At 38.9% G+C, this 27,708-nt stretch overlaps 1 protein-coding gene across 8 annotated transcripts in view; it reads left to right on the top strand.

The window, feature by feature from the left end:
• FBLN2 (fibulin 2) overlaps positions 1-7,713 on the top strand; it is a 173,640-nt gene extending 165,927 nt beyond the window's left edge. For all 8 annotated transcript variants that reach the window (XM_058165750.1, XM_058165756.1, XM_058165751.1 and 5 more), the window contains exon 18: positions 451-7,713. In XM_058165750.1, coding sequence (XP_058021733.1) covers positions 451-808 — 358 coding nt within the window. In that variant the 3' untranslated portion in view covers positions 809-7,713. The remainder of the gene's footprint in view (positions 1-450) is intronic.
• Positions 7,714-27,708: the final 19,995 nt, after the last annotated feature.

Genomic DNA, 27,708 nt, shown 5'->3' with positions numbered 1-27,708 from the left:
TTCCATGAAGGAACCACCACAATAACTTTCATAAGGTGGAAATGATGCTAACTTTGTAAGCATGAGTCCCAGGGATTTCATGTGGCCTGTGATTACTCTGATTACTGTAAATACTGTGATTGGATGAATCTCACAGTTCATTTCCAGACCAATCTGTGCTGAGAAATTTTCTAAGCATTCCTTTAAGAAGTTCTTTGCAGTTTCCAGGAGAGGTTTTCAGGTTCATGACCTTTTGAGACTTGGCTGTTACCTTGATAGTTGCATCGACATAGTGAGGGTTATATACGAAGAGCAAGCAGCTGCTAATTGTACAGTCAGTAATATTCAACCCTGCTATGTATTGCTTAACATCAGAGACAGGTTTCCTGGAACTCTGCACACTGTCCAAGAACTTGCCTTCAAAATCCCAGTTACTAAAGTGCTAAATATTTCCTATTTCTCTTCTCTCAGGAGATGTGAACGTATCAACTGCTTCAACTATTTGGATTGCCAAAACACTCCGCTCCGCATTACTTATTATCAGCTTAATTTCCAAACAAACATTGTTGTTCCAGCTCACATTTTCCGAATTGGTCCCTCGCCTGCTTATGCCGGAGACAACATAATCCTTACAATCAACAAAGGAAATGAAGAAAACTACTTCAATACCAGAAAGCTTAATTCCTATACCGGTATAGTGTATCTTCAGAGGCAAGTGAGGGAACCCAAAGACTTCTTGCTAGATGTTGAAATGAAGCTTTGGCGTCAAGGAACCTACACAACCTTTCTGGCCAAAATTTATATTTTCATTACATCTCATGCATACTAAGATGGATGTATTACTGTTGAAGCTCATTGGTGCTATTTTTTTTTTTTTTAAATTTCCTGTCAAAGCTTGTGGTAATAGAAAAAAAAACTGATAGAAAAATATAACCTTTTGTATTTTTTCTAGCTCCCAAAATATCTTTGTTTTTGTAAAATTAACTTAAAATGTATTAACCTGTTTCTCTTTTAACTCTGAATGTTTATCTGAGCAAAATAAGGTTGTTGAGCTTTGATGCAAATATGTACAGTTGTTATGCTGTCCTTCAAAAGTTATTTCGATATTGCACCAATGACAACCTCAGAATTAGTTACCAAGGTTGGGGGCATGATCTAGCCAAACTTAAATAGTCCAGATAGATGGATTTCAAAGGGAAAATAAATATGTAGCTGTTAAAGTCAATTGTATTTAAAAGATGCTCAAGTACAATTCAGTTGAGCTGATGAGAGGGCAGAAGGCCAATTCCCAGTCTTTAAAACAACAAAAAATAGAGAAAGAAATTGCATGTCAGATAGTGATTTTTTCTTCATTTACTGAATGTAGTTTTAAAGAGACAAAAATCTTCCTTTGCTGAAGATGCCCATAATTTGTGATGAAAACTTGCTGTGCCAGTCAAATTCTGTCTTTATCCCTCCATCCTTCTGTAACACATTAGTGAATCAGATATTGATCTGTCCATGTGTTTCCCCCTTCATTGATATCCCCATCCAGTTACTAAAGCTGCTGCCTCCTCTGTTTAAGTTGGAAATTATGGCTGCAGTGCAGAGGAACAAATAAGTGACCAGGAATAAGTCTGACCAAATTTAATATGCACATAGGCCTCACAGTTAATTCACCTAAAAAAAAAAACACTTCCTCATATAGTATTTATATAATCAATATTTACTTTTTCCATACCTTAGCAAATGTCACTGTGAGACATTTTCATAGAGTTGCCTTTCCATCTTATTCAAGGTTATTAGTGCTCTTATACCATAGGATGTGAAGGCTACCCATAACTTCTGAGACTTGCTACTTGCTGTGCTTCTAAATTTTTGGGACTGGCCATGCCAGGAGATATAGACATATATCCTCCTTTCTAGTATGTTCATGCCAGCACTATAGGTAGACCTCGACTTACAACTATAATTGACCTCAACATTTCTGTTGCTGAGTGAGACATTTGTTGAGTGAGTTTTGCCCCATATAACGACTTTTCTTGTCATGCTTTTTAAGCAAATCACTGTAGATTTTAGATTAGTAATTTGTTACTAATTTGTGCTTGTTAAGTGAATCTGGTTTCCCCATTGACTTGGCTTGTCAGAAGATAGCAAAAGGTTATCACATGACCCCGGGACACTGCAACCTTCATAAATATGTCAGTTGCCAAGTGTCTGAATGCCACAATGCTCGTAAATGTGAAAAACTGTCATAAATCACTTTTTTCAGTGTCCTTGTAACTTTGAACAGTCACTAATTGAGCTGTTGTAAGTCGAGGACTACCAGTATAAAACTGGTACCACACTTTGTTGGCCAATAAAATTGTTGTATAAATCTCTCTTTGGTCCAAGAAATACATGAAGGCTGAACATCTGTGTCAATGAATAACATAGAGCAGGGGTGTCAAACTCAAGCTGGAGGCTCCCAAGAGCCTTCTCAGCAAATGCTGAGAGTCCAGGGCCCTGAGCCTCATGATGGAGACATGTGGTTTTCTCGCTGTAGCAGCTTGCTTTCTGTAAGAAGCCTCACAAAAGATAACATACATTAGCCATCATCATTTGAATCCAAGAAAGTCCTGGCATTTAATTCCTTGAGTGTACTGGGCTAGCTTGAAAAGAATGGCTCTTCTTAGCCACTCAAGTTGCAGAGTACTAATGCTACAAGCAACCACTGTTAGAGAGAATGTCAGACAGACCCTAATCCTAGCCCTAGCCCTAAGCAACGTGATTATTTACTCAGAATAATTTCTTTATTGTTGCTCACCCATAGAAAGAATCTTACCAGATTAAAGCACAATCTGCATAATTATCAGACATGCCCTGTAAATATCTAGGGAGGGTCCACTCTGGGCCTCCTCCTGCATACCAAGGATTCTAGGCTAATTTGCCTTTTAGCTCCTCCTGAAAGAATCCTTTCCCTCCAACAACTCTTTACCAGACTCTATCACATACAAGAGAACAAGAATGGGTGATGTGTCCTTTATGCTGCCATCTAGTAGCTCAGACTTTGGCACTCCTTTGACCTCTCTTAAGGATTTTTCCCCCTCCCTTGTTATTCTGTGCTGGGGAACCATGGCTGCCTGGAAGGAAAGAGTAGCCATGTATTTAACTCAGGAGGATGCTTACCTCCAAAAGCCATAGTGAGGCATGTTGTATGCAAGCATATCAGTCTGTGTAACTTGTCTTGTAAATAGCAATTTCTATCTCCTTCTAAACAATTCTTCAAGATAGAACACCCATTTCTGATCTTGCACTCAACACAGATGAACATCTCTGAAGTAGTCCATATTGTGATGGACCACAGGCACAATGAGTCTGTAACTTAAATGCCATTTATTTGGAAATTATCCCATTGAGTACAAACTAGAATTATTTCTGAATAACATAAAGCAGGGGTGTCAAACTCAAGACCTGAGGGCCAGATCTGGCCCATGGGGTGCTTAGATCTGGCAATCAGGGCTGTCTTGCAAACAGCGAAGGGCTGGCCCATGGTGCCTCTGCCAGCAAAAGCAGAGCTCGGAAGGGGGCGCATGCCCTAACCCTCCTCAGGTCCATTTTCATTGGCAGAAAGCTGCAGGAGGCAGTTACATTTAATAATAATAATAATAATAATAATAATAATAATAATAATAATAATAATAATAATAATAATAATAATAATAATAATAATAATAATATTTTAATTTGTATACCGCCCTTCTCCCGAAGGACTCAGGGCGGTGAACAGCCAAAATAAAATACAAAAGAAACAATACATACAATACTAAAAAACAACCCTTAAAAAACTTATTCAAATGGCCAAATTTAAAATATAACACCCTATAAAATTGACAGAAATTTAAAACCCATAAAATCAAATTAAAATTTTTTTAAATCAAGCCAGTCCAGCAAGGTGGAATAAATAGGTTTTAAGTTCGCGGCGAAAGGTCCTAAGGTCAGATAGTTGTCGAAGTCCAGGGGGAAGTTCATTCCACAGGGTAGGAGCCCCCACAGAGAAGGCCCTCCCCCTGGAGGCCGCCAGTCGACATTGTTTGGCTGACGGCACCCTGAGGAGTCCCTCTCTGTGAGAACGCACCGGTCGTTGGGAGATAGAGGACGGCAGTAGACGGTCCCGTAAGTATCCCGGTCCTAAGCCATGGAGCGCTTTAAAGGTAGTAACCAATACCTTGAAGCGCACCCGGAAGATGACAGGTAGCCAGTGCAGTCTGCACAGGATAGGTGTTACATGGGAGCAGTATGAAAATGGACATCAAGCTGGCCACTCCCCCACACAACCCCTGAGGTCAAACACAACCCTGATGCCCTCAATGAAATCAAGTTTGACACCCCTGACATAGAGGATACTCTGTCATTCACCTACTATTAAATTTTTTCTTTTCCTTGATAGTGATGCACACTTAACAGACAATCTTTAATTTAAAATTAAATAAGGACTTAACACCAAGAGGCAGTTGATCTATACTTAAAACTGAAGTAATTTCAGGTCCAAAGAAAACAATGGATGCACGGTGCTTTCTTGTTGAAATATAGCTTGCTAATTGGGGCATTTGCTTGACTTCAATTTTAAATTCTATTCTGAAGGGACACTTTATTTTCTAGGAATGTTAGATTCAGACAAGATGTATTATAATTTTTCAAGGAAATATCAAAGATGAACAATGCCAAACCAAGATACTAAAATGTTACAATATTGAATACCTGATTGTATTGCATGGTTATCCAATTAAGATAAACTTGAAGTAGAGCGGTAGGTATGTTTTCTACTTTTCTAGCTTGAATTGCCCAACAAAACTGGAAGACTATTTGGCAGTGTATGTAGACTATATCACATACTAATAGCCCAATGCAAAATGTACATTTTTATATTGATCTTACTCTATAAAAATAACTGAATAAGATTGAAATCTATAGCCCATATGTGCTAATAGATGCCTTAATCAAAAGATTTGTAGAAATTTACAAATGAACAGTGATTGTTAAAAATAAATATTTGGGTTTTTTAGATAAAATAGTTTCTAGGATTCAACTTCTATTTGAATATTCCTTAACTTGGTTATGTAAAAGCTAACTTTTAGCTGTTTGCTAAAAGCATAGCTATAACCCACATCTTCATGTATTTGTATAGCACCCATTTTTGGTATGATTGAAATCCTTTGGTATGTTTGAAATATTTTCCTAATTGTGAAGATAGTGCCTTCCTCCAACTGAGCTTAGCTGTTGATAAGTTTGGTCACATCCATGGAATTTTTTTGTGAAGATAGAATCACAGCCACCTCTGAATTATTTATTTTTTGATTTCCAGTCTAATTCACATATTTTCTGGTGGCATCCTCTTCAAGAATTAATCAGGTCCCTGGTTAGTGTTTTCCAAGATCCGTTAAGGTCAGCTTGATGCTGTACCTGGTATGGCCCAGTGCAGAAGTGCCAAACTTGCATCATCACAGCAGCAGCGTGTGACGTATTGCAACTTTTGCAGCCCTTTGTACAATAAGTTGCTTCTTTTCAACACTGTTGTGACTTTAAATGGTCACTAAATGACTGGTTGTAAATCGAGGACTATGTATACACACAAGGCATGCAGTACTCAAAACTGATTCTCATGAAATATTGTATATGAGACCAGTGGTGAGATTCAGCCAGTTTGCACCACTTCGGGAGAACCGGTTGTTAACTTTCTGAGCAGTTTGGCAAACTGGTTGTTGGAAGAAATCATTAGGGCAGAGAACCGGTTGTTAAATTACTTGAATCCCACCACTGTATGAGACCCAAAAGAAGAGCGAGTGTGAATTCAATTTAAATTCAGGAATTTCAGCAACCAGCACGTTTTTCTTATAGCCCTGCTGTAACACAAAAATCGCTGTATGTTAATATACTAGAAAAAGCATCCATCTTTCATCCAGGATATTTCGGTGTTCAATATTGTTCGCACCTTTCATAAAAGCACTGATTTTATTGTCATTCTATTAGGTGCCAAAGGATCAATAAAATTATGTGGGGGCATTTGATTTCCAAAAGTAAATGTTACAATTTTTTTCCTCCAATTTTCAGACTTTTAAGTGTGGATAATTAAGAAAATGGAGCACAGTTTAATATGTATTATTTAGCATAGACCAGTGAACTCATCCAAAGGGAAATGAGTCCTTTTTTGCATTTTTAATGCATTTTGAACAAAAATAGGATGCTCATCGACTTCTCCCCTCTGCAGTGCATTGGCCTATCTGTCTAAGTACTTGGGTCAAAGGAAGAAAAAGTGGTGAGAAAAAGAGGAAAGCCAACTCTCCCTTCTTTCTTGACCTATGTAAAATCAGCAGTTCACAAGAAATGGCAACACCTCCACAATGGTCTTTCTCCAAGACTCCATAGCACTGTTCTGCTTAGAAAATAGGAAAATGCTATTATAGCATATGGTATTCATAAATTGGTGCCCTGGGTTAAATTACCCTGAAGAGACCAGTTGCTAAAGTGATAGTATGAGAAGAAAAAGGAAAACCAGGGTATTATCATGAGTTTTCCCCCAGTATGGTGTCTTTCAACCTGAAATAAATAAATAAAAAGTAAAAAAGGGAAAGTAAAGCAGTGGTGAAATCAATTTTTTTTTACTACCGGGTCTGTGGTTTGGTGGACGTGGTGTGGCTTGGTAGGCGTGGCTTGGTGGGTGTGGCAGGAAAGGATACTGCAAAATCTCCATTCCTTCCCCACTCCTGGGGAAAGGATATTGCAAAATCTACATTCCCACCCCACTCTGGGGCCAGCCAGAGGTGGTATTCGCCAGTTCTCTGAACTACTCAAAATTTCTGCTACTGGTTCTCCGAATTGCTCAAAATTTCCTCTATTGGTTCTCCAGAACCTGTCAGAACCTGCTGGATTTCATCCCTGAGGTAAAAATTTCTTCAAACTTAGTTTGACACTTTGTGACTTCATGGTTATGTCCATCATATACAAACAAAACAAACAAAACAAACAATTTGCCATTGCCTTTCTTGTACTGCACATGTTGTTTCTCTCTTCTCATTCCGTCAAGTTTTCACATTTAAAAGAATGTTTCTTTTAATGTCACTGCAATTTAAATCCTTTAACTGTTGTCCTGCCCACTGCTGCACCCAAGAACAACTCTGTTGTCTTCCATATGACAATATTTCAAATACTCTCCCTTGGTCCATGTTGAGCAATTTCTTTAAGCCACATCATTATAGACAATTCATATTTAACAATGCTCTTCTTAAAATATGAAATCCAGAACTGGACATAATAATCCTAAAGTGGTTTGGGAATAAAATAACGATTTCTCCCTATAATCTTGATACAAGGATTTTGTTAAAATGCTTTATAACTTGAAGCCAAACTACATTCCTTTTGTAGCAGCATTTCACTTGTGGATTATAATTATCACAATGATACTGTCATTCACTAACCATATGCATGTTTATTGGGAAGTAAGCTCTATTAAATTTAATTGACCTTAATCCAAACTAAATGTGGAAAGGGATGTAGCCTAAGATGCCCAAATGTTTTGCACATGTGTTACTGCCAAGCCAGCTCATTCTTAGATAATAATGCAGTTACTTTGCCTGTAACATGATTAGCAAAGCACTTCCCTCTTCAGGCACGATCAGCTTTGCCATACCTTAATCCTCAGACCATGTTCAATTTTTTTTAAAAGGAAAATGTCACAAAGAAGACAGCTTTATTGTTCATTCTTCCATGCCTATCCATTTTTTATAGACAGGCCCTCTATAGTTTAATTGAAGCATGAGAACATGAAATGCCACATTAATTTTCAATTGTTATACTGCACTTGGTTGCATTTTGATCTCACTAAATAGTAAACAACAAACTATGTGGCACTTACAGAAAAAGACCACTGCAGTGCTGTTTTCTGGGGTTTTGTTTTTGTTTTTTTTTTTAAAAAAAGCTTATAGAAATTCACTGAATGTGCCCCATGCGATGCTGGATTTCTATTTGCTGTCACAAATACCCTAAGAACTTGATTTCTTATATTTTAACACTTGGTTTACATTTCATTGGTATTTTGCATTTGCTTATATTATGAATTCTTTTTAAGCAACATACAGTGCAGCTGTGCAACAGTACAACACATCAGTTTCTACTATCTGGTCTCTTTTTTTTATGTTCCCAATCTCTATAAAGAGGATTTCTTGATTGCAGAACTGTGTTTTTTACTTTTTCTTGAAACAGCAAAAATATCTGTAAAATGAAATGACTTCAAATCATTTCTGAGTATTTTTAAAAGTAGCATGGTTTTTTAAGATTCTTGCAGGACTAACTCCACTAGCACAATGTAGCTTTTCAGACAGAAAGCAAAAGGTGTGTGTGCGCGCGTGTGTGATTTGTTTGTTTGTTTGCCAAGATTATACTACAGTTCTCCAGAGCAATGGTCCAAACCAGAATAAAGTAAATTCTTTTGGAGATCTTGGTACTTGCTGATCTTGATTTTCTTCTTGCAAATGTTTCACTATTAAAGCACTGAAAAATTATGTGGTTTGGTAATGAAATGTTTGAAACAAGAAAACCAAACTCAGGAAGTAGCAAGGTCCCAACATTTCAACTCTACACTATATGCATTCTCCATTATTTTCAATAATAAAGGTTTGGAAGGAACTACAGACATATATTAATCCTAAAGTGGTCCAAAGTCCCCTTTATATTTTTGGATCTGAAAGACGTACTCACCATCAAATGGATTTGGGATCAAAGCTTTAATCTACTAATATTATGGTATTCAAGCAAACATTCCCTGAAGCTATCTAACTGAAACACAATTAAAAATGTAATTAAAATGTTTAAAATTCATATTAACAAGAAGTATTCTCATCAGACCTACTTCTGGGCCAATAAGCAAACTTTGGTTTTTCTTAATTTATAGTATTTTTATTCTGTTTGTTGGAAAGACTTTGAGCAGGGTACAATAAATGTATCATTGCAGAATCAGTTAAGTATGTATTTATTCAACACATATGCCTTTCTGCAATTCTTCTGAAGGAATAATTGTTCCATCCTCCCCTTCTTCACTGTCCAACAAAGATTTTCTATGGAATTATATTATTACCAAGTAGGACTAATAGCAAGGAATATTGTTGGCTTCAAATGCTCTGCTGGACCTTTTCATTTCATTTGTTTCATGTCTGATATAGTTAAGTTATTGGGGGCCAAATTAAATACCCACCTACTTCAGAGGTGGGTTTCAGCAGGTTCTGACCAGTTCTGAAGAACCGGTAGTGGAAATTTTGAGTAGTTGGGAGAACCAGTAGTAAAAATTCTGACTGGTCCCGCCCCCATCTATTCTCTGCCTCCCAAGTCCCAGGTGATTGGGAGTAACCTTCCCCTGGATTGGGGAGGGATGGAGATTTTACAGTATCCTTCCCCTGCCACGCCCACCAAGCCACGCCCACCAATCCATGCCCAGCAAACCAAGCCACGCCCACCAAGCCACGCCCACAGAACCGGTAGTAAAAAAAATTGAAACCCACCACTGGCCTACTTGATTGGTTGAAACCAGCAGTTTCCTTACAATCCCAAGATAGTTCGGCCTCCATTATCAGCACTGTTCTTCTAAGGCACTTTGTTCGTTGAAGAGCTCATCAAAATTCAGTGGATCTGAATTTTGCTGACCTTGCAGCTTTATCAAGGGAGCTTTATCCTCCTTCCGAAAAAACCAGACTTGTCTTCCTTGAAGGCACCCATGAAACTGGTGACTAGTAAATCATGAATTTTCATTGACTGCTTAGTAATTTGAATCTTCAGGCTCATCTGAAATGTCTTCCTGACGTGTAGTGAATGGATCGTGTCATCCAGTTAATCTGACAAGGGTATTTTTCTAGGGTATTTTTGTAAGTCGTTAAGTTACCAGGACATGGGAGGAGAACCAACTGTGATGCTTATTGCAAGAACATCCTTTTACCTCATTAAATGAAGCTATATGACCCACCCATAAATAAAACTAACAAGTTCTCTGAAGTTCGATTTTAAAAAGAGATTACATGACTTTTAGTAAACAAATGCTAATCTCCATAGCAAAAGATGATACAATTTATAAAATTATAAAGAAATCTATACTTCAGGGTTTGCATAAGTTTTGAAGTATAGAATTCATTATAAAAACAGACACTTTTACTCACCAAAATTGGGGAAAAATGTTTCCTAGCCTTAAACTGGTATTAAACTGTTGCAATTTGCAAAATGTTGGTAGGCTGTAACTTGTTTTGGATGATTTGTCTCCTGGCATAATATGGGCTAAATTATCTTTTTTTCCCCTCAGAATAATCATTGCAATTCCTTAGGGGTTATAATCAAGTCTGAATGTACAGAAGCCTGTAAACTATTCAAAGCCTAGAAGAGCTAGGTAGTTTGAAGAAACATTCCTTAAATTATGCTATGTGACTTCTGGGACTCCTGAGATATGGGGAGGGGGATGAACATCAGAACTTGAGGAATGAAAAACATTGGTCAAGGAGAGAGAGCTGAGACGAAGGTTGTGTCCATATATAAGCAACCTCATAAGATTTACCTCATCACTCTGGTAAAAAGGTAGAAGGTAGCCTGCCTTGGCTTGGGTAATGCATTTTTTGGAGGCTGATCCAGTTGAGAGATAACAGGAAGCCCTTTTTCCTTCCCAATCATTTGGGCCACCAATCTCTAGATTGACTTAGATCTTTAATAAAACATACCTAAAAGCAAGGAAAAGAAGGAAACAAGAAAGCCTAAAGTCATGAGCATCAACAGTTGGGTAGAAGACACATGAGATGAAATATGTGTTGTGATGCAATTGTGGAGCTTCTTTGGTAATATTACGATACATACATACTTAGAACAGGTAGTCCTCAACTTAACCATTCATTCCAAAGTTACAATAGAACTGAAAAAAGTGACATGACAATTTTTTACATTTAGCAACCGTTGCAGCATCCCCATTGTCATGTGATCCAATTCTGGATGCTTGGCAACCGGTTCACATTTTTGATGCCTGCAATGTCCCAGTGGTGGTTGCTCCCAGTTCTGTCCAGTTCTATAGATCCGGTAGTAAAACCGGTGGGAGGCTCCAACCATCCGATGTCATCAAGGGACTTCTGTGCATGCACAGAAGCATGTGTGAAGTAAGCACCCACACGTGCTCCCATTGTGAACCGGTAGTAAAGATAAGTAGAAGCCACCCCTGGGGCCACATGTTCATCTTTTGTGACCTTCTGACAAGCAAAATCAATGGGGAAGCCAGATTTACTTAACAACTGTGTTGCTAACTTAACAACTGCAATGATTCACTTAACAACTCTGGCAAGCAAGGTCCTAAAATGGAGCAATGGAGCAAAACTCACTTAACAAATGTTTTACTTGGCAAAAGAAATGTTGGGCTTAATTGTGGTCATAAATTTGTAGTTTATGTAATCTCATAGCAAACATCTCTGACTGCTAATTACTGTCTGATGAATAGATTGAGCAGACCGGAGAGTGGTTTTCTAGTCAAGTGGAAACTTACTTAATGGTAAGGCCCTCACTGAAACAGAACCTGCAAACTGCAGCTGCTACACCCCAATATTCCCCTAAAGGGAAAGCAGTGGGAGCTGGGAACGTTGCCAATATTCTGTGACCTTGAAACAAGTTGGTTTTGTTCCTATCAATGCGCTGCTGACTTGCGCAAGGGTTGTTTTTCCCTGTAATAAATACTGCCACCCACTGTTTTTTAAAAAACTTTGTCAAGCATTGTGTGACTCCACCACTGTTATGTTATTTGGGAATTAGAAAGGGAGAGAAATACAATGTGAAAAGGATGTGTCGGGAATGCCATACCAAGGTTTTCTCCTGAAAAGGATTCAATGAATAAATTCTCTCTCTTTTTTGCGGGGTGGTGGGGTGGGGTGGTGGTGGTAATGGAGGGGGAGTAGATATGCAAGCTGCTGTTTACATGGAAAATCTGCTTTTGGAAGCTATTTGCATGGAGCAGAATCAGTGCGGTGTCTGCTTTGCTGCATTGAGAATCGAGAGGGGATGATCTCTGGTGGACAAAATCTGAAAGGTTTGCGCTCCAGCTGGGGGGAAAAAATCACTGATTCCATCCATTTCAGTTAGCACTTAGTAGAGCCCCATCAACATAATTTACTTTTCTTTTGCCAGCAGTAATCCTGAATTCTTAATTTCTTTTGCTCTTTACTCATCCTTCCACTTTGTGGGATTTCCCCCCCCCCTTTTGGAAGGCTTCAGCATGCATTTAAACATTTAAAATCCTGTGTGTGAGTGAGTGAACTGTACTCTCAAAGTTAATTTGACATAAGTGCTTAAACAGAAGCTGGATGTCACCAATGTCTTAGTAGTAGATTGCTGGGCTGATCAGGGTATTTTACTAGATGACCTCCAAGCTCCTTTCCAATTCAATATTTTATTATGAAGTTGATGGGGTATTTTGCTGCAAAAGCATCTTTGGATTTCTTGGTCTGATAGTTTGCTGCAGTGTCAGTTTTTCTTTGTATTTGGTTTGGGTTTTCTGCTGAGCTGGGTGTGTGCATTACTGTAACATTTGTTCTGTGCACTGCAGAACAGTACCGATAAATGCAATGTACATTTAGGATGCACAGCAGGAAGGAAATAATTTCATGTTGCTGCTATTTTGGGGGGGTAGTTCATCTATCTGCCTGTCTTAGAGAAACTGCAAATCATTTCTTTTCTGGCAGTTAGCCAGTAGTGGACTGCCCCGAAGGGAGAAAAAGTACATCTTTAAAGAACCCGACTCTTTCCTCCAGGAGATCATTAGGTGACAGCAAAGAGGGTTGGTTTTTTTTTTCTGTATTTCTTTGTTGTCATCTAAAGGATTGCCAGATCTCTACAACTTCAAAATTCTACTACTTGCAAGGAGTTTCTAGAACTGCTGTCTTTGGGTTTCACATTGATGAAAATCTGAGCAGGTAATTTCAGGTGCCACTCTAGATGCTGGCTGTCCCAAAATGGAGGAGCAGAACTCATAAAAGGTAAAGGTAAAGGTTCCCCTCGCACATACATGCTAGTCATTCTTGACTCTAGGGGGCGGTGCTCATTTCCGTTTCAAAGCCGAAGAGCCAGCGCTGTCCAAAGACGTCTCCTTGGTCATGTGGCCAGCATGACTAAACACCAAAGGCACATGGAACACTGTTACCTTCCCATCAAAGGGGGGAATTTTTCTACTTGCATTTTTTCTACTTGCATTTTTTACGTGCTTTCGAACTGTTAGGTTGGCAGAAGCTGGGACAAGTAACAGGAGTTCACCCCGTTACGCAGTGCTAGGGATTCGAACCGCTGAACTGCTGACCTTTCGATCGACAAGCTCAGCATCTTAGCCACTGAGCCACCGCATCCTCTGCAGAACTCATAGAGCTCTTTAAAATGAGCAGTAATTTAATGTTGATGTTAATGTGGAAACAATAAAAAAAATACAGCTGCAATTACTGTAATGAAATATTTGTATTTTTCAAGGTTGGCTTGCCAGTTGTATGCCGCCATCAGGAGAAAACTATTTAAAATATGCTCTCTTTTTTTATACCTGATCACATCAGATAAATATAGATTGGATTGGACTGAACCTCCTATTTAGGCTTTGGAACGTTGTACCATTGCTTTTACTTACTGAGGCATAAATGTGAAATTAACTCAGTTAAAGGTGAGTTTCCAACTCATTTTCCCCACCCCTATTTTTCTGCAGTGTGAACTTGGCAGGATTTAGAAGACCAAGAAAAGGAAAGGAGGCCCAATTGTAAACTTCCTCATCATTTGATGCAAGTGCTTTGCCAAAAATAACCTGTGTTGAGTGGCAATGATCCAGAACTTCTCTGCAATCACTTGGAGAATGTAGATTCCCAGGGAAACGTGATGTCTGATCTGACTAGTTCGACAGGACAGGAATGCAGAGGGCCACAGAAACTGAAGTGGCAGCCCTACACAGCTCAAATGTTCTCCCTGTCACCTCTCAGCTTTCCACAATGCATCTTTCAGACATAGCCTGGTATTTCGCTTCACTCTCACTTCTCCTTTGACACCCAGACAAAGGATTGTGTTTCAGACCAAGATAAATGCTGGCTTTGGAACATGCTTCCCCCCCCCTCAATGCTTTCATACCCTTCAATGTCATGTTCCTCATTCAAATTATACACGTGGACCAGAGGTCTTCAAACTTGGCAGCCTTAAGACTTGTGTACTTCAACTCCCAGAATTCTCCAGCCAGCATAGCTCTGGAAAAGTGTGACTTTTTTCTTCCTTTCTTTCTATCAGTTCATCAAAGAAAAAGAGTCAGAATAGATAGGCTGGATTACCTAATCCTTTGTTAGTTACGTGGTAATAATAATAATAATAATAATAATAATAATAATAATAATAATAATAATAATAATAATAATAATAATAATAATAATAATAATAATAATAATATCAGAGTTGGAAGGGACCTTGGAGGTCTTCTAGTCCAACCCCCTGCCCAGGCAGGAAACCCTACACCATTTCAGACAAATGGCTATCCAACATTTTCTTTAAAATTTCCAGTGTTGGAGCATTTACAACTTCTGCAGGCAAGTTGTTCCACTGATTAATTGTTCTAACTGTCAGGAAATTTCTCCTTAGTTCTAGGTTGCTTCTCTCCTTGATTAGTTTCCACCCATTGCTTCTTGTTCTACCCTCAGGTGCTTTGGAGAATAGTTTGACTCCCTCTTCTTTGTGGCAACCCCTGAGATATTGGAACACTGCTATCATGTCTCCCCTAGTCCTTCTTTTCATTAAACTAGGCATACCGAGTTCCTGCAACCATTCTTCATATGTTTTAGCCTCCAGTCCCCTAATCATCTTCGTTGCTCTTCTCTGCACTCTTTCTAGAGTCTCAACATCCTTTTTACATCGTGGTGACCAAAACTGAATGCAATATTCCAAGTGTGGCCTTACCAAGACATTATAAAGTGGTATTAACACTTCACGTGATCTTGATTCTATCCCTCTGTTTATGCAGCCCAGAATTGTGTTGGCTTTTTTGGCAGCTGCTGTACACTGCTGGCTCATATCTAAATGGTTGTCCACTAGGACTCCAAGATCCCTCTCACAGTTACTACTATTGAGCAAGGTACCACATATACGGTACCGGTGCATTTTGTTTTTTTGGCCTAAATGTAGAACCTTACTTTTTTCACTGTTGAATTTCATTTTGTTAGATAGCGCCCAATGTTCAAGTCTGTCAAGATCTTTCTGTATCTTGAGCCTATCTTCTGGAGTGTTGGCTATTCCTGCCAGCTTGGTGTCATCTGCAAATTTGATGAGTTCCCCATCTATCCCCTCGTCCAAGTCATTGATGAAGATGTTGAAGAGTACTGGGCCTAAAACAGAGCCTTGGGGTACTCCACTGCATACTTCCCTCCATGTGGATGTAGTTCCATTGAGGACTACACGTTGAGTGCGGTTGGTCAGCCAGTTACGAATCCATCTGGTGGTGGTGCTGTCTAACCCACATTTTTCTACTTTATCTAGTAGTAGGTTATGGTCTACTTTATCAAATGCTTTACTGAAGTCCAAGTAAATTATATCGACAGCATTCCTCTAGTCTACTAATTTTGTCACTTTGTCAAAGAATGCAATAAGATTAGTCTGGCATGATCTGTTTTTGACAAACCAATGTTGGCTTTTGGTTATTATTTTGTTTGCTTCTAGGTGTTCGGTGATTCGTTGCTTCATTATCTTTTCCAGAATCTTCCCTGGTATTGAGGTTAGGCTGATAGGTCTGTAGTTTCCTGGATCTGATTTTTTTCCTTTTTTGAAGATGTACATCAGCTCTTTTTCAGTCCTCTGGCAGCTCCCCTGTGCTCCAGGATCTTTGAAAGATATAGTTCAGTGGTTCTGAAATTTTGTCTGCCAGTTCCTTCAGAACCCTGGGGTATAATCCATCCGGTCCTGGTGATTTGAACTCGTCTAGGGTAGACAGATGTTCACTTACCATTTTTTCCCCTATTTTAACTTGTGTTCCTAATCTGTTTTTTGTGGTGCTGTTTTTGATAGGTTGGATTGTTTTTTCCTTTTGTGTAAAGACAGATGCAAAATATGAGTTAAGTAGATCTGCTTTCTCCCTGTTGCGTGTCACCTTCTTGCCACTTTCTCCCAACAATGGGCCAATTGTTTCCTTGACTTTTTTCTTGTTTTTAACATATTGTAAGAAGCTTTTTTTGTTATTTTTTACTTTTGTCGCTAGCCTTTGTTCATTGTGAGCCTTAGCTTTCCTCACTTCATCTTTATAGGCTCAGGCTATTTGCTGATATTCTGCCTTAGTTATTTGCCCCTCTTTCCACTTTTTATATGTGTCCTTTTTGTCTTTCAATTTGTCAGATAGTTCTTTATACATCCATGCTGGTTTCTTTTGAGATCTATTATTTTTCTTCCTCATTGGTATTGTGCTAGACTGCGCTTTTATAATCTCACTTTTCAAAATTTCCCAAGCTTCTTGAGTTGTTTTCCCCTTGAAGATTCTCATCCATGGAATCCTTCTCAAGCTCTCTCTGAGTTTATTGAAATTAGCTCTCTTGAAGTCCAAGACTCTAGTTTGACTTTGTTCTACTACTTGTGTTTGCATAATGTTGAATTCCAATATTGCGTGATCACTTGCCCCCAAGATTCCTATAGCTTCAACACCTTCTATCATTTCATCTCTGTTAGTGAGAATTAAGTCCAATATGGCTGATCCCCTTGTTCCCTTCTCTACTTTTTGGGAAACAAAGTTGTCTGCTAGGTTTGTTATGAACCTGTTGGATTTTCCACTTGGTGCAGAGTTTGTCTCCCAGTTGATGTCAGGGTAGTTAAAATCCCCCATTACTACTGTAATGTGCTTCCTTCATACCTTAGTTAGCTGACTAGCAAAAAGTTCATCTACTTCCTCTGTTTGGCTGGGTGGCCTAAGGTATATGCCTATGGCAATATCATTTTCCCTCCCTTTAATATTGACCCAAATGCATTCAAGATAATTTTCGTCATTGTTGTGCTCTTTCTGTAGAGATGTAGTTATTTCTTATATATAGTGCAACTCCACCTCCTCTTTTATTTGGTCTATTTCTTTTAAATAATTTATATCCCTCTAGCTGTATGTTCCATTTGTCAGTTTCACCCCACCAAGTTTCCGTAAGGGCAACAATATCATATCTGCCCTCATTTACTTGAATTTCTAATTCACCCTGTTTATTCCTCATACTCTGTGCATTGGTGTATAGACATTTGAGTCCATTTTGATTGACCTTGTGTTTACTGTCTACATAACCTGTGTTGTGCATGACTTCCCCTACTTTCTTGTCACCTGTTTGATTAGTGCACTTGGTATGGCACTCACTGTTAAATGCTTGGTTTTGCTTGATAGCAGGGTTGATAATCTTATCCACACAGACATCTATGTTACATGCACTGATAACCCTATTAATTTTGGATTGCTGGTGCACAACAAAAGTAAAGACCTCATGATCAAATGGAAAACAATTAATGGTTGTTTTTGTTCTTTTTTTTTTTTAAAGCATGCCAGGTTTTCCATCATCTCTGAATTAATTCACCCATTAAACTTTTATTGTTAGTTAAAATTCTAGGCAAAGGGTTTTATTTCCAGGATTTGATGATGATGATTCCATTATAGCCTGTTTATTTATTTATTTATTTATTTATTTTTCACATTTATATACTGCCCTATCTCCCTAGGGACTCAGGGCGGTTCACAGGCAATTAAAAATACATATAAATACAAACTAAAATGACACGTAAAAAACTTATTCCATAGCCGAATTGTTAAAAACAGTATAAATAATAAAAACCCATTTAAAACCAGTAAATTTAAAATCTAATCCAGTCCCGCGCAGATGAATAAGTGTGTTTTAAGCTCGCGACGGAAGGTTCGGAGGTCCGGAAGTTGACGAAGTCCTGGAGGGAGTTCGTTCCAGAGGGTGGGAGCCCCCACAGAGAAGGCCCTTCCCCTGGGTGTCGCCAGACGGCACTGCCTAGCTGACGGCACCCTGAGGAGTCCCTCTCTGTTAACCTTGGGGTTTCAAGGTGAATGAATTATGAATCTTCCCTCCTTTAAATTTATTACCAGAACAACCTCCTGAGATAAGTTGATACAAGAGAGGTGACCAATCTGGACTGAACACCATGTCAACCTATTTTTCTCTTCTCATCATTCTATGGCTATGAAAAAAATACAGCTAAGTCCATAGCTGTTTCCATTTGTCAGAAGACCAATGGGGAGCAATGTTATTCCTTTCCTAATGTTGGTCCCATGAAGAAAGAGTGCTAGACTCAGCAACATTAAGGGGCCTCACCAGGGGTGAAATGCTCCCAGTTCTGACTGGATCGCATGAGCCAATAGCGATCATGGGCAGTGATTCGGTGATCTGGTAGCGATGGTGGAACAAAGCTCCGCCCACCCAGCGATCCGGTGTTTTTACCTTCTGTGCATGCGCAAACGGTTTTGTGCAAACGCAGAAGGTCTGTGCACGCATGTGCTGCACACGCAAGCAAAGCGAGCACACACGCACGGCGTGTGCACTTCTGAACCGGTAAGGAAGGTAAGTAGATTTCACCCCTGGGCCTCACTTACAATTCTTCCAAATGGCTGCAATTTTCAGGTCATGAGTCAAAACTGTAGAGCATGCCATCTGAGTTTCAAGATGTAATAGGAATAGGTTCAAAGAATCTTACTCGAAAATAAGCTAGCAGCAAAACTACCCAAGATCACAGCAGCAAGAATTAGAAATTGGGCCAAAATAAAGTACAAAGCAGGTCTCCATCGCTATTTTCCAGGAAAAATACACACTGTATATGGCCTTTTTGTCAATTTTATTTATAAAAGCTAATCATCTTTTTCTACAATGTTCTTCTAGGGTTTCTTTGGAATGCTGTGGCATGGGATAAGGAGAGGAGGAATGCTAAAGCAGTCTGCCTAGGCAGCCTATCGGATCATGTGGTGCTGTTATAATCCATTAAACGGAATCCTTGCTGATCTGGTTGGTCAGGCATGAAGCTATAACAGAATGGTAGAGAGATTGACATGCTGAGAGCTTTCCAGTTTTCAAATTGTTGCTCATTATAAAAGCAAAAGAAAAGGGCAAGAACTGGAGACTATGGCCACACATGCTGTTTCCATCATCTAATGGCAGGCCTGTCCAGGGCTGGGAGTGATGAACTAGACAAGAGCATAAATAGACTTTCAAAATTCCCCAGTCAATTTATAGGAAGAGAGAGTTGGAGGGAGAGAGATGTCAGTTTCTCCAGGGAAAGTGGATATTCTCCAACAAGGCAAGACATCTGACAATAGCACTGTTATTGAAAAAAGCAAAAACAACAACAACAACAACAAAGGAAGGAGTTTTATCATGACACCCTCCCTGGGAATTGAACTGAAGAATGTCAAGGCTGCAGACTATTTAGAACAAGAACGGGAGAATGAAGGCAAAATATTTGTGCAGAGCACAAGAATGCCCCACTCCATTCATTTAAATTTCATTTAAAAAATTTTCATTAAACAAAATTCTCCAATGAAAGTAATTCCATGGCATTTTCTTTTTGTTCAAACTAAATGAAAACTGGTATTTAAAAATACCCCGAAGAATTTTGCTGTGCTGAATCAGTGTGCTTAAATCAGGTTATATCAGGATTAGGAGTGCATTGCTGCCAAGGTCTCAATATTATTTAAGCAAACTCCGTACCATAATTAGCAGGAAGGGGGAAGAGATTCATTTATAGCTATGTATGTATAACATAATATTTAAATGAAAGACAATCTTGGGAATTCAGTGGAATTTACCACTATAAATATATACAGAATCTTGATGCATGACTGAACAATATGCACAGAGATCAGCTTGAATTACATCTGAATAATGTTTTTACACACATACACACACACACACACACACACACACACAGTTCCAGCCTGTATTGTTAAAACAATGTGAAATACAAATCAATATTAAATTTGGCTCAGTTCATTGATTTGGATGTAAACATTTGATTGATTTGAAAATTTGATTCATTTAGGACAAAACACCTTTTAATACATTAAATGGTCAAAGCTTCATTCAATCAACATAAAGATTTGCATAAAAAAACAAGGTGTGGAATTCCTTGGAGACAGTTTTTTTTTTTTAAAAAAGAAAGAAAGAAATAATGTTGCATACAAATATTTCCAGAAAAATACTGAATGCTGCTTTGTCATGCCCTTTCTTGTCCCTTCAATAGCAGCTGTTAATTTGCAGACTAGTGTTGCTCTAAAAATTCTTTGGAGAAAATACAACTGATGTCAGCAGCATCATGTATCCTTGGCCATTAGCATTCCGTATCAAATTTACATCTGTGAATGATGATACTTCAAAGCACCTGAAGGGTACCAAGTCTGAGAAGGCTGGTGTAGAATATGAAGTTAGTTTTAGCTCTGCTACACCATGCATAATGCATTTATGAGGAAGCATGAGGAATAATTGATGGTGCAATATTATGCATGAAATGAATAATATTTAAAATATGATCCAAAGGTTTAATAATTTTTCTGGGAGGGTAGATATATGCTTTACAGCAGAAGCCTATGTAACTTTATGAGGAGGAAGTTCTGAAATTGAACTCAATGGGACTGAAACTGCTTATTGATGGCTGATCAGCTTTGTTTCAGATTACCAGTTTTACAAAGAGTTTATTAGAAAATGAGAATAAATTCTGGGCTAGTTATCTTCTCTGTCTCTGTCTCTGTCTCTGTCTCTCTCTGTCTCTGTCTCTCTCTCTCTCTCTCAAGCTAAACTAGTTTAACCCAAAAAGTTTGTAAGAGCAATTGTCAAATATGTTTCATGAATTGGATGATTCCATTCAATAACTTAAAATATCTTTGATTGGGAATAATGGTGAAAAATGGAACCAAGACTTGTTTTGCTCAGATTTCAGACAATATCTTGATTGCAAGCACTTACAATACACTAAAAACCTAAATGTGCAATTGGAAGTGAATTCTGCAAAGTTCAGTGGTGTTGTAATAGGTATGTTTAAAAATGCAAAAATCTAAAACAAACGGAACTGTTTCAGGTTTTCCTGTATCTGACTGAGTTGGTAACTGTACCAATTACATTTTGTCAGGCAGACATTGAACTGAAGAAAAGATATACTCTATATCATTTCCAGAATAAATAAAAAAGCTATGTGGTTGAATTTCTTCTTTTCTATGGCAAAATACCTCTATTATGGAAAATATAGCACTTCATTTAATATCCACCTTTTTCAGCACCATATTTCTTTTGTCTGTTTTTCAAATGCATGTGTTGAAACAATAAAAATCTCATTGATCGCCACCTTCACCCCAATTTCAAATTAGAAATATAACCTCTGATTGGTAGCTTTTTTCTAAGTGCCATGAAACTTTCTGATGGATTAAAAACTACAGACAAGGCATTAGAGCAACACCTACAACAAGGAAATGATTAGGGGACTGGAAGCTAAAACATATGAAGAACAATTGCTGGAATTGGGTTTGTCTAGTTTAATGAAAAGAAGGAATAAGGGTGATATGATAGCAGTGTTTCAATATTTAAAGGGCTACTACTGTACAAAGAGGAGGAGATCAAAGGAAACCAAAGCACCTAAAGCAGGACAAGAAGAAAACAGATGGAAACTTATGGAGGAAAAATCCAACCTAGAAATAAGGAGAAATTTCCTGACACTGAAAACAATTAATCAGTGGAACATTTTGCCTTCAGAAGTTGTGGATGCTCCATCACTGGAAGATTTTAAGATGAGATTGGACAGCCATTTGTGTGAAATACTATCAGGTATTCTGCCAGAAGACTTCCACAGTCCCTTTCAACTTTGTTATTTTATATTTCCATCAATATGTGGAAATATAAAGCATAGCCCTTAGCTTCATTTTCTGGGGCTCCCAGGTAGGAAAATATTGAACTGGAGAAAATGAAACAATGGTCACTTTTTCCTTAGTTTGCAAAGATGCAGGAAAGAAACAGAAATTAAAACAATTAGTAGGCGATCCATTACCTGTAGATAACTAGTCCTAAGTAAAAAATTGGAAATGACAGCTGATGGAGTTCAAGTGAACTCAAACTATGATGTGACTAGAGGAGTCCCTATCCATACACTGTCAGCTCAGCAACAATTTATTAAGGCAATTGGCCTTTCTTTCTGCCCCACAGAATGATAACTGATTGTATAATCAAAAATGTGACATCATCAACTTGCAAGGTATTTAGCAAGTCTCTTGGCTTTCAAACTAGTAAATTACATGTCCGGTCAAAGACTAGAATTTATTCTTGTTTCAGAAATAATTTAAATCTCATATTTTGTGTCTTAGAGAAGAGATGGAGTAAAGCTGAAGAGACTAAAGTTTGCTTTGCCATGCTCATTAATTTAACCGCCGGAGATTTATTTGCTCATTTAAAGTGATGCACTGGTGTCTGGAGTATGTTGTTGTGCTTATGAGGATCATAATTCAAAAACATGAAATGCAGCCTTGCAGGGTTTTCTCAAATAAAATCCAGTCATTATCTTGCATGAATGTGGTTTTATTTCTGACTTAAATAAATAAAAATAAATGCAAACATTAAGAGAAGGCAATGCTCCTATTTAGGAGCACTTAGAGTACAATAGAACATTCAGTGCTTAATTTATAATTCTAAGGAATTTCTTTTATATGTATAAAATATACACATGTATAAGCACACAGTATTTACATGGGAACAGAATATGAAGAGATAGATCAAATTGTATTTGATCATTCATTTCAAATAAAATAGGTGGCATGTTTCAAGCAGAAATCTTGACAACTTTTCATTCTGGTGGCCTCCAGTTTGGACTGCTATGCTCATTATCACAGTCATCATAATCAGATTTAGGCTTACTGCAATCAATGGGAAATATAGCTCAACATACCTGCAGACATGGATTGGGGAAGGTTTTTACACTTTGGTACTTTGTAATCCAATTTTTAAAGCTGTGCTCCTGTTCTCCATATTTCCTACCATGAAATGCTCCTAATTGCATACAATGATATGTCCTTCCAAGTATTAATATAAAGGTTTTGTTACATTGACAAAAAAGCAGTCTGCCAAGGTATGTAAATTGGTCCATTGTGTGCAGCAAAGGTAGTATTCAGCCGGTTCGCACCAGTTCATGTGAACTGTTGGCAGAAATTTGGCCAAGGTTGCCAAACCGGTAGCAGTGGCCAGCTGGCCATGCCCCCGAACCGGTCCCCCAGTCGCTGCTCACTCACCTCATCTGCCATGTTCGTCGCTGCCATGTTCTTCATGCACACATATCGCATTGCCTTGCAAGTCCAATGGGATGCGCATGCATGAAGAACATGGTGGTGACAAGAGCAGCTTTTTCTGTGAACTCTGGTACTTTTCGGCAGCCTGCAGCCAGCCATTGCAGCTGCAAAGCTGGGAGGCTTCTATGCCAGCCACTTTCCAGCAGTGGTGGCTGGTTGGGGGCTGCCGAAAACTTTGGTCAGCTTGCCTTCTGGACTCTGGACCAGCCCAAATAAAGAGGCGGTGGTGGGGGAGGAAGTGGGGCTAGGCCCGGGGCTGCTAAAAGAGGGAAAATGGGGGTGACTGGCGAAGGGAAGGCGGGGATAGACAGGTGGAAATTCCAAACATTTTCCTACCTTTTCCTGTGGGCGTGGCTAGGTGGTGGTCTAGACTGAGTGGACGTGGGTGTGAGTGACATCACACACACACACCTAGCCACACCTACCAAACCACTAGTGAACATGTTTGAAATCCACCACTGGCGTGCAGCTTTTGTCCCTTCATTGTGATGATGGGCTCTTGGTTTTGGGCTTTCGGAGCTGGCTGCTGCATCACTTCGGTCTTCTTTGTGTTGATGAGGAGGCCAAAGTTATCACATGCTGCTGTGAATTTGTGTACCCTGGCTTGCATTTCCTGCTCTGATCCAGCTTACAGGGCACAGTCATCAGCAAAAAGGAGGTCTCATAGCACAGTCTCCTTTATCTTAATGACAGCCTGGAGTCTTCGCAGGTTGAGCAGTTTCCCATCAGTCTTATATCTCAGGCTGACTCCCAAGGAACTGTTCTGAAAGGCGTCTGACAGCATGGCTGAAAACATTATGCTGAACAGGGTCGGTATGAGCACGCACCCTTGCTTGACACTTTTTGTGATGAGAAAGGCCTCTGAAGCTTATCCGTCATCCAGAACATGAGCTGTCATGCCATCGTGGAACTGACATACCATCAAGATGAATCTATGAGGGCACCCAAACTTTGATGTGATATGCCACAGACCTTCACAATTGACAGTTTCAAAAGCCTTGGTGAGATTCACGAAGGTGGTGTACAATTCATGAAGCACAATTGTGGTTTCACTTAGCTGCTACCTTGCTTGATAAACAAGCTGCCAGTCCCAATTACTAAATAAGGATTATCTGTAAAAGTACAGTGCACTCCCTATGCAGGTTGGCATAGTCTAGGCTCCTTCGATTAAACAAGGCCATCTATTGGGATCTTGGCAATCCACCTTCTCTGTAGCAGCACTACACTCTAGAATGATTTTTCTACTGAAATCCAGATGGCCCCAACCCTGCTGTTCAGAAAAAAACATGAAGACCTGGTCCTTCATCCAGGCTTTTGGTAAGGAAGAGTGAGACCTCTGGCTTCATTCTATCTGGTCTGTGGTTCTGTGCAACATTTATCTTTTATTGAAATTATTATAATGTCTTTGATTGTTGAGAGCTGTCCCGAATCATTGGGCGTACATGGAGGTTTAAAGATGATGATGCCAATGACAATGATGATGTTTTGAAAGTACCTGACATCCAACTATTATATATGTAGCTTCATTCAAGTGTTCTGTAGTAACACATCTAATATAGCCAATTCATATTTGTGAATCTCCTGGAAAAGCCAGTCTGCCAAGCTGAGCTAAGGGTTGGCAAGTGATTGATTTCTTGTTGAGCCCAATCTGACTTCTTGATTGCTTACTCCTATTTTCACTGATGCATGAAGAGAATCATCATCTAGGGATAAAGGATTTACAGAATGCCAAACTTCATGTAGCAATCCAAACTAACTGCATTTTTAAAGCAGAATATTTGTAGCTTAGGTTTGAAATGTGTGGTCCTTGGTGCTCTCTGAGGTTGCTTGTTTTCTTGCAAACATTTCATTACCCTAACTAGGTAACATCATCAGAGCACTGCTGATGTTACCTAGTTAGGGTAATGTAACATCTGCAAGAAAACAAGCAACCTCAGAGAGCACCAAGGACCCTTCATAACTGTATTTTTAAGTACTTTTATTAAGAATGAAACAGATAGAAGTAACATAAGAATCTAATACAAAAATACATTTTAAAAAGAAGAAAATGAACAGGAAGAAAACATATTTAAAAGTGTAAATCACCCCCAAGAAAAAAAAAACTTCCCCTTAATTTCTAGGCAGTATATTAAACATTAACACATTACCGTATATACTCGAATATAAGCCGATCCGAGTATAAGCCGAGGTCCCCAATTTTACCCCAAAAACTGGGGTAAACTGGGGACTCGAGTATAAGCCGAGGGTGGGAAATGAGGCACCTACTGGTTGGGGAAACCCTCCCTCCCTCAGCTGAGAAGGCTGGCGGCTCCCCCGCCCCGCCCTCTCACTGCACCGGCAGGGCTTCCCCGCGCCGTCCGGTAAAATGTGAAAAAAAGAAAAAAAAAGAAAAACTCAAGTATAAGCCGTATATACTCGAGTATAAGCCGAGGGGCTTAAAAAAAAAAAACCTCGAGTATAAGCCGTATAGACCCGAGTATAAGCCGAGGAGACGTTTTTCAGCACAAAAAACGTGCTGAAAAACTCGGCTTATACTCGAGTATATACGGTAATTCTTAAAATACAACCAAATACTCAATTTACAAACAGGCACTTAGCAGCTATTCAAAGTTATGACACTGCCCCCAAAGGATACTTTGTTCTTTTACCCAGTTTCAAAGTTCCATCAGCTGCCTATCACTCATCCCTGTGCAGTCAAAATGATGATTGCATTTTGGGATCTCAGCAACCAGATGAGACTAGAGGTGGGAGTAGAACTCACAGTCTCCCAGTTTCTGGCCTGGAATCTTAACTACCAAATCGACCATCCTGGTACATTTGAACTAGTTTATTTCTTAAATAAATTCTGATGGATTTTAGCACTATTAAAGAAGCACAACAGATTCTTATTAAAACAGTTTCTTTTAAGGGCAGGAGAATTCTCTGGTTTGATTTCATGAAAATACTGTATGTAACAGTTACAAACATTTTTGCACTGCAGTGGGCAATTAATAGTTTTGTGCCTAACTTCATTCTTTTCTGTTAAAAAAAAATAATCTAATCTGGCCAAAGCATTTCTCTGAGCTTTCTGCCAAGTCTAGCTGAGAAGTTGAGCTGAGGGTGAACTTTTGGAAAGTTAGTGATTTATTGCTAAGCTCAAGTGTGAAGCCTAACAGTAATCCTCTGTAGTAAGAGATATCTTGAGTTCTGCCTTGACTGGTTTTTATAAGGCATTAGACATTCAGAAAACAGGTAGTGTCATCAATACCATTTAGCCATGAACACTTTCTGGATTTTCTAGGTTTAAAGCAAGGGGTCCATGTCTTCTCAGAGGTTAAACTACATGAAACCCTGAAATTGATCAATCCCTCTGTAGTCTATGCCAGTAGTGGGTTTCAAATCCTGGTGCTACTGGTTCGTTATCGCTAGTGCATGGGCGGGCACACTTGCTTTGCGAGCGCATGGTGCTTCTGCATATGCACAGAGCATTTTTGATGACATCTGGGCAGGTGGGCAGAGCCTTCCATCGCCACAGCTACTGGTACGTCCGAACATGTACGAACCGGGAGCAACCCACCACTGGTCTATGCTGTTCTGACATTCTTCCAATCAAGTACAATTATAATGTAGTAGTTTAGAAATTGTGTACTTTTTCTAAGCTCCTTTTAAATTGTAATTGATATTTTTGCATTTGCTATAAATCCAACTGGATAATGAGAGAACACCAGTTCTAGAGCAATTTCCTATTATAGCAATAGCACTTAAGACTTATATACCGCTTAACAGTGCTTTACAGCCCTTTCTTAAGTGGCTTACAGAGTCAGCATATTACCCCCAACAATCTGGGTCCTCATTTTACCGACTCAGAAGGATGGAAGGCTGAGTCAGCCTTGAGCCTGATGAGATTTGAACTGCCAAATGGCAAGAAGTAGTCTGCAATACTGCATTCTAACCACTGTGCCACTGTGCTCTTTTCTAAACTTGGTGGGATTCATATTCATCTAAGCATGCTTTGAATTGCATTTCAAATTTGCGTAAAAGGAAAAAGAAATATTTAGTGAAAATAAATGTAGCACATGAGCAGTAAAAATAAGAAGAAAAGATTAATGGCAGGAAGCCAGCTGATGTATTGATGGAGGCACTGAATCTGCTGTTATTTAAAAAAAAAAAAAATATTGAAGTACCAGAGAATTGTTTTGTAAATAAATCTGTATGTGTAGTAGAACAGGCTTTAGTAATTTTTTTAGAATGAAACAGGGAAAAGAAGCCATAGTTTCAAATCAGAACCCTCTAATATAACAGAAAATATAAAATTGAACAGAGTAGCTAAATCTAATTTATAAATGATCAAATCACCATGATTACCATAATGTTGTTTCCATATACTCTAATATCTAATATAATGAATAAACTCTATAGTAATCTGGTTTCATAAT

This window comes from Ahaetulla prasina, chromosome 2 (genome assembly GCF_028640845.1).
Source record: "Ahaetulla prasina isolate Xishuangbanna chromosome 2, ASM2864084v1, whole genome shotgun sequence".
Lineage (NCBI taxonomy): Eukaryota > Metazoa > Chordata > Lepidosauria > Squamata > Colubridae > Ahaetulla > Ahaetulla prasina.
Note: the sequence above shows the minus strand (reverse complement) of the source record. Positions and strands in the feature narration are given on the sequence as shown.